The sequence below is a fragment of the Gekko japonicus genome, unplaced genomic scaffold (genome assembly GCF_001447785.1).
Source record: "Gekko japonicus isolate JY-2015 unplaced genomic scaffold, Gekko_japonicus_V1.1 scaffold2524, whole genome shotgun sequence".
Taxonomy (NCBI): domain Eukaryota; kingdom Metazoa; phylum Chordata; class Lepidosauria; order Squamata; family Gekkonidae; genus Gekko; species Gekko japonicus.
In genome coordinates, this window is record NW_015161481.1 from 186,891 (window position 1) to 194,784 (window position 7,894).

Consider the following 7,894-nt stretch of genomic DNA (forward strand, 5'->3'; position numbering starts at 1 on the left):
TTCCTGCTCTATCTGTGTAAGCTGTGAGTCACCCATTCTGTAATATGTACCCACACATATGCTGTGTTTACTATGAGTAAGCTCATTGGTAGTCACTTGGCCTCCATTTCTGCAAAGCCAGGATATCTCTGCTTGAAGTTACTCCATTATAAGATCCATTATAAGATCACATAAGATCTTATTTGGGGTGGGCAGTTTGCACAGGGTGCTTTGATCGCCATCAAATCATCGCATACAAAACAGGGCCTTTTTTGTGTAGGCCTCCGCTTAGGTGGATGTTCTGACTTTTCTATATGGTTGCTAAAAAGCAGAGGCTTATTGGCATCTTTCAAAAGTAACAGATGCATGGTGGCCTAACCTTTCGTGGGCCAGAGTCATCTTTGTCAGATCTGTCATGTGAGGACTTCAGAAGGGTTATGTGCCCAGGAGTTTGTTTTAGACAAATGTCTCCCCATGTGAAAATGACACAGTAAAGTTGTTATTCATTGAGAAGTCTGAGTCAGGTTGAAGTCCTAGTCTACACGTTCTCTGGTTACCTGGAATTCTCTGGAAATAATAACAGCCAAAGTATATCCGAAACAACCAAACTGAGTATGAAAACAACCATTTGAAAAATTGTGTTCAAAAAATATTTTTCTAGAAAACACAATATATTTGTATAAATAGGCATGAGTACCTCAGACGATTCACAACATTACATAAACAGGATATACTTGGTACAAATCTAATCTTTCTAATCTTTTAGGCTCAATTTTATTCAATTTGTCAGGCCATTTGGACACCCTGATGGTGTACTATCTTCTTAACGACTTGTCACCTGAAATAACTGAAAAAGTAGCCCTATTTTTAAGTTTGGTAATCAGGAACTGATTAAAAATTGTTTAACTGCTTGTATTTAAATTATCCTTGTTACCTCTATATTTGCTTACTGTGTGTATGGATAACTTGATATATGCCAATAAAGGCTTTTTTGTATTGTATATTTGTATAAATAGGCACGAGTACCTCAGACGATTCACAGCATTACATAAACAGGATATACGTGGTACAAAAATCGTAAGATACAAATAGGCTCAGTGTTTCCACTCAAACTGCCGCTCTGAACACAGACCTTAAGTGCATGGGATGATCCAAAGTATCATAGATTAAAAGCGTTCCCACCGGATACGCCCAACCTCAGAAGCAGTGGAATTTCATCAAGATGAAGGTTCAGCGACTCCCAACGCGGTGAACAACAACTGAGAGATTATTGGAGCTGATTGCTCAGTTAAAACTTGGTGACAGAAGTTTTCCTGAGTAGATTTGATTGTTTGGTTCTGCTCTTGAGGAAGCTGTTGGTGAAATGCTATTTCTCAAAGCTAGCCACCGCGTTGGGAGTCGCTGGAATCTTCATCTTGATGAAATTCTATTGCTTCTAAAAGTCGGGCGTATCTGGTGGGAACGCTTTTAATCTATAATACTTCGGATCATCCCATGCATTTAAGGACTGCATTCATAGTGGAAGTTTGAGTGCAAACGTTGAGCCTATTTGTATCTTACAATTTTTGTACCAAGTATATCCTGGTGGAATTCTCTGGAGGCGAGAGGGCTTGTGCCCACCAGTATCCTAGACAAGGCAGTGGGGCAAGAAAAACTGCCAGTGCATTCCTAAGCACTGGAGTCAGTGGGCACTTAGAAGGATGCAACCGTGCTGAGGGTTCCACCCTAACTCTCACCTGTTTAAGGTTCTCTCAGGGAGCAGCTGCTGTAGTTGGCCCCTTCACCCTCTGGCATTGCCAGAACCGCTGAGGATCTCTTTGTGTGTTAAGTTTTCGGGGGGGGGGCGGTCACACAGGCCAGATAACACGGGTGGGGGAGGCATGTCTGTTTGCCCTGGAGCAAAATAAAATGCAGTAGCCTGATCACACGGTCCCCTGAGTCTCCGTGCATCGGCTGTTAGCTGGTGATCACACAGCGATGCTGCAGCATGGCAAAGAAGTGGCACGGTGCGATCACACAAGCGTTTCGCATTTGTGCGCATGTGCAGTTCCGCGGAGCAGCACTGCTTTCGGTTTTGTATTTGTGCGCATGTGCTTACGACAAACATCTGGTTTGTGACGGGACGTGGACGGGCGCCGGATGCCACGGGATACTAGCACTCCTGTGATCAGACGCCCGCCTGTGCCATGCGTTTTCCGGATAACTCTGTCTTTGGCGGGACGCCATGGGTGTGCTATGCTCCCCAGATGTGTTGTGGTGTGATTGCGCCCTGAAAATCTGCCCGACATTCGTGCCTTTTGTGTGGCAAATTCTCCGTGTGACCAGGGCCGGTGTTTGGTTTGGTGGTAACTGCCTTGAGATCACTGCTGTTGTTCCAAAGCGCAAGTTGCTTCTTTGCAGAGAGCCACACCTGTCCTAACTGTCACACCCTTCTTGCGGCATGGAAAAGCTCAATAAAGCATTTCTGTTGCAGCCCAGCTTCTTAACTGCATCAGTTTTTCCCCTCCCTTATTCATAGTGTCATTGGTCTGGGGGAAAAAAACAAGGGAAAATTTAAAAACAGAACAGGAGAACAACAGCCGGAGAACAATCCTATGTGTATGGGAGGGGGAGAAACCCGATGCAGTTAAGAAGCCAAGCTGGAGCAAAAACCTGGTGCAGGAAGACTCGTCAGCATCCTCGTGGGTGGGCAGAATATATGTCTGGATATGGGGTTCACTTCCTATTCCCATTCTACAGATTGAAGTACAGGCTTCTGGCGTGGTGGGCTTCTCAGCATTGTAGCCTTTTATTTATGTGAGCATACTTGCCATTAAGGAGCTGCGGTGGCTCAAGTGGTTAAGACGCTGAACTGCAGGCTGTGGAAGGTCAGTAGTTCAGCAGTTCGAGACCCGGGTGCCGCATGGCGGAGTGAGCTCCCATCTCTAGTTCCACCTCCTGCCGACCTAGCAGTTTGAAAGCAAGAAATTGCAAGTAGATCAATAGGTACCACTTTGGTGGGTAGGTAACAGCGTTCCGTGCGCCTTGGTGTTTAATCATGCCGGCCACATGACCGCGGAAACGTCTTCGGACAGCGCTGGCTCTTCGGCTTTGAAACGGAGATGAGCACCGCAACCCTAGAGTCGGATTCGACTGGCTTTCGAGCAAGGGAACCTTTACCTTTACTTTACCCCCATGGACTGCATTCTCTTTCTGATCTATAATCCGCTTTGCCAAAATCACTGCCAAACCAAAGCCAGCCTTGCAAAGAAGTCCGCAAGAGATATTAGACAGCAGATTTTTTTTCCCTTCCCTTTCAGCCCTCACCTACCTGTGTTAGATGATTCTGGGTTTTGTGGGTTTTTTAACCCTTCCTCTGTCAAGTTTTTCTACTTGGTCACCTGGTGGCAATCATTCACCACAGCCGATCAGGCAAGTGGACTTTGTGCCACACAACCAGTGGTTTTTCCCCGTGGCAAAATTGCTCCATTCTCACAAGCCATGGTCCACGTATAACAATCACTTCTAATGTGGCCGTATGCAGCTGTGTTTGTATAAAAGAGAATTCGGGCAGAGAAACAGCATAGAAAGAAACTTAGAACATGTTAAAAAGACAAAGAAAGCCAGTGGAAAATGGGGCTTCTTGCATGAGATCCAGCATTTGCAGGGGAAAGGTACAGGCAGAGGCCAGTGCAGTCATCATTCGATTCCCAGTGGTTGAATCCAGAATTCACTGGCACATTTCTTAAAAGAGCAGAGCTGAGTAAATAGCTAGCCATATCTGCTAGCAGTTCAAGAAATAACCACACAGTGCACCAAAGTGCACTGTGTGGTTATTTCTTGAACTGCCAGCAGATATGGCTAGCTATTTACTCAGCTCTGCTCTTTTAAGGCTCTTGAACTGTAATGTGTGTTTTGTTAAATGCCATCACGTCACTTATGGCGACCTTATGAATCAGTGTCCTCCAAAATGTCCTGCTCAGGTCTTGCAAACTGAGGGCCTTTGTGGCTTCCTCGATCCATCCCATGTTGGGCCTTCCTCTTTTCCTGCTGCCTTCAGCTTTTCCTAGCATGATTGTCTTTTCCAGTGACTCTTGTCTTCTCATAATGTAACCAAAGTACGAAAGCCTCAGTTCAAGTCACTTTAGCTCCTGGGGCGAGTTCAGTCTTGATCTGGCCCTTCTTTGTCTTTTTGGCAGTCTGCAGTATCCACAAAGCACTCCTCCAACACCGCATTTCAAACTAATCAACTTTCGTCCTGTAATATACTTTGGGACAAAGAACTGCACGCTGGCAATGAGGAGTTTTCCACACACGCACACACAGTCTCTTACTCCATTTCAGGTGTCATAGGAATGCGTGTGTGTGGCAGAGAATTTGGATATTTCACAGGCATTGCGGACTGAATGTTCCACTACCTGTGAGGTGAAAGCAGCCATTGGAAAAAGGCCAGCACACTGCTAATTAGGCATTCCTTTGTATTGATTTAGTCATACCCACTGCATTGCTGTGTTGCCATTTTAATTAAATACACGGGGAGTGCTGGTGCTGTTCAAAGGTGGCCAATCCCTGCTCTGGAAGACCTTCTGTTCTGGATCCAGCAGTCAAGATGCCAGTGTAGGCAGGGAAGTATTGGGTTAAATGTAAAAAAAATAAAATAATAATTTGACTTGGAAGCACAGAAACCTTATGCAGTGTCCCCAATCCTCCACGTTTCCCAGTTAAGGGGAAAATGCTGTTCAAACAATTTACAAAGACGATCTGACTCCAATGGTAACAAGAAAAAGAAATTTTACTTACAAAAATAGAAGCACATCTTACATGACGTATTCATATAGGTACATTTAACTTATTGTGAACAGATTAACTTCAAAAAGGTTAACTGGCTACAGCTTCAAGCCCTGGTAAGAGAGAGAAGAGGAGAGGTCCCATATAAGATGAAACAGGGCCTGTGTCACTTAGAGGAGGGCAGGGAGCTGTTCCTGTTGGCAGCAGAGGATAAGACTCACAATAATGGGTTTAAATTAAGGGCAGGAATGTACCAGCTGGATATTAGGGAAAACTTTTTTACAGTGAGAGTTGTGCCACAGTGGAATCAGCTGCCCGGGGAGGTGGTGAGCTCCCCCTCACTTGCCGTCTTCAAGCAGCGGCTGGACAAACACTTGTCAGGGATGTTTTGGGCTGGTCCTGCATTGAGCAGGGGGTTGGACTAGATGGCCTGTATGGCCCCTTCCAACTCTTTGCTTCTGTGAAAAGGCAAGCAACAGCCAAAGAACAGAGAAGAAGAGAGGTCCCATCTAAGATGAAAACAGGGGTCACTTCGTAGAAAAAGAGGTGCAGGAGCTCATTAGCATAATGCATTAGCATAACTTATTTGCATATGCCACGCCCCCTGACATCACCGGAAGTGTGTCAGAAGGCAACACCCACCGCTCGGGCTCCACTGGACTGTTTTGGATTGCTAGCTATTGGGGGGGACGGACGTGCAGATCTGTCCTTGCAGAGGAGGGAGAGCTTGTACCTGAATAAAACTTGGGTCTTAAAGGTGCCACTGGACTGTTTTGGCCTGGGGGCCGGGGCAGGGGTCTCTGCAACTTACCTGGCTGCTTCTTGCTGTGACTGAGGGCTGCTGGGAGCAGGGGGTGGGGGCTTGTTGCATGTGCCTGCCCCCTGGGCTCTTTACTGCCGGAGCTCCGCTCCTGTGCGCTCCTGCAGGAAATTACCCCTGGATGAAACTCAGAAGACGAAGCAGCAGCCAAAGAGGCTCAGCATCCAAGAGGAGAGGAGGGCGGGGCCAACTGCCAAGGGTACCTGAGTGAGAGAACTCTCCTTAACCCTTCCCCCCCCGCCCGCCCGGTATCCTCGTGTATGCAGAGTTCCAACAACACCCAACAGGAAAGGAAAAGTGCTGTTATCTGGAACAGCAGAGATGGCTTCAGGAAGGTTTTAATGCTAGCCGGGTATGCAGAATAAGTGCAGGGCGGGACAGAGATCATTGGAAGATGGGGTTTTGAGGGCGAGGATTTAGGGGTGTTGGAAGGGCAGCGTGTTGGATTGTAGCTGTGAGAAAGCCCTCCTCCATTAATGACCGTAACCTGTGCATTATGTGCCTCTAACCTTAGGTGACGCTGGACATGGTCCAGTTTGACAACATTGCGGTGAGGAGGGTCCTGCAGAGCAACGAGGAGCTGGTGAGGACATTCAACGTCACCACCTTCCCTTCCGGCTTCCTGCTTTTCAGCAACGGCTCTTGCAATATTATCCCTGTGTGAGTTGACATGATATCCATCCATCCTACCTACCTACCTAACCCTTGGCTATTTTTATACAGTTGTGTTCTAGGGTGCATCAATAGCCTGTGTTCCTGCAATGCTTCTTTTTAGCACCCCCCCCCCCCAAGATGAGCACTTGTTTATTCCCGTGGTGGAAACTGTGCTCCGGTGATCATGGTTCATCAAATGGCTCATCCAGAGCAATCTACCAAGCGTGTCTCGTCATGAACCAGCTTCTTGTTTCAGCATGCAAAGCACTCGGAGAGACCCCTGAGATGGGGTGCTTTTTGTGCCTTAGTTCAGTGTTCTGGAGCGTTCGGATCTGGAATAATAAATGGAATCGCCTAAGCACAGCCCCAGTCTCTGTGGGTTCGCACTGAATTGAACTGAACCGAATTCCGTCACCTGAATAAGACAACATTCTGCAATCAGAATCAGTTTTTCATGTTGGGAAATTTGCATACGTGTAATTGACAGCTGGAGAGTTGCTGCCTACAAAATGCAACTGTCTATTGTTGAACCAAGTTTGAGTCCAGTGGGGCACCTTTGAGACCCACAAAGTTTTATTCGCGGTATAAGCTTTTGTGTGGACGCGCACTTCTTCAGATATGGTGGAACAGAAGCCCCTCAATCATTACGCGTAGGGAGTGGGAGTTGTTGTCAGGAAGGGCCACTTAGAGTCAAGATGCATAAATACTGGGTGATTATAGCTGAGACGGGATGCAAGGGAGATCTGTGAAGGGCAGTAAGTTAGCATACAAACACAAGGGTTAACAAACAGCTGTGGGGATGAGGTAAGTAAAGAGCAGTGCAGGCTGTTACTTGTGAGCCTGTCAGACAGGCAGGTTGGGGCCCTTGGCAGCTACAGATGCCCAAGCCTTGGCTGTGTTATTTCAAGTGATAAGCTAGCTGAGGGAATCATACTCTTTGCATTGGCTGGGAGACAGGGGAAACCAGACAGAGATTTGGGGGGGGGTGCGGAATGAGGACAGCTGCAGTGGATGATTGCCCTGGCTGCATTTCCCCCACCTGGATCACAGTACAGATGACAGAACGCCAACAGTGAGAATGAAGAGGAGGAGGAGAACATTGGGTTCATACCCCACCCTTCACTGCCCGAAGGAGTCTCAGAGCGGCTGACAAACTCCTTTCCCTTCCTCTCCCCACAACAGACACCCTGTGAGGTAAAAGAAGAAGAAGAAGAGATTGGATTTATGCCTCGCCCTTCACCACCCAAAGGTGTCTCAGAGTGGCTTACAAACTCCTTTCCTTTCCTCTCCCCACAACAGACACCCTGTGAGGGAGGTGGGGCTGAGAAAGCTCTGACAGAAACTGCTCTTTTTCAAGAACAGCTCTTATCAGAACTACAGCTTGCCCAAGGCCATCCAGCCAGGTGCAAGCGGAGGAGTGGGGAATCAAACCCGGTTCTCCCAGATTAGAGTCTGCAGACTTAACCACTACACCAAAGAGTGTCTGGTCACTGCGTGAATGGGAAAGGGCACATTTTCAGACCTCCTTCTCCATACTGCCGCCATTTCTGTGCCTACTCCTTTGCCATATGCAAATAAGAGGAAGAAGAAGAAGAAGAGATTGGATTTATACCCTGCCCTTCACTACCCAAAGGTGTCTCAGAGTGGCTTACAAACTCCTTTCCCTTCCCCTCC

The 7,894-nt window shown here is 47.2% G+C and overlaps 1 protein-coding gene across 1 annotated transcript in view; it reads left to right on the forward strand.

The window, feature by feature from the left end:
- The window catches only part of QSOX1 (quiescin sulfhydryl oxidase 1), a 144,671-nt gene that overhangs the window by 101,174 nt on the left and 35,603 nt on the right, over window positions 1-7,894 (forward strand). The window contains exon 8 of the mRNA XM_015429156.1: window positions 6,081-6,226. Coding sequence (XP_015284642.1) covers window positions 6,081-6,226 — 146 coding nt within the window. The remainder of the gene's footprint in view (window positions 1-6,080; window positions 6,227-7,894) is intronic.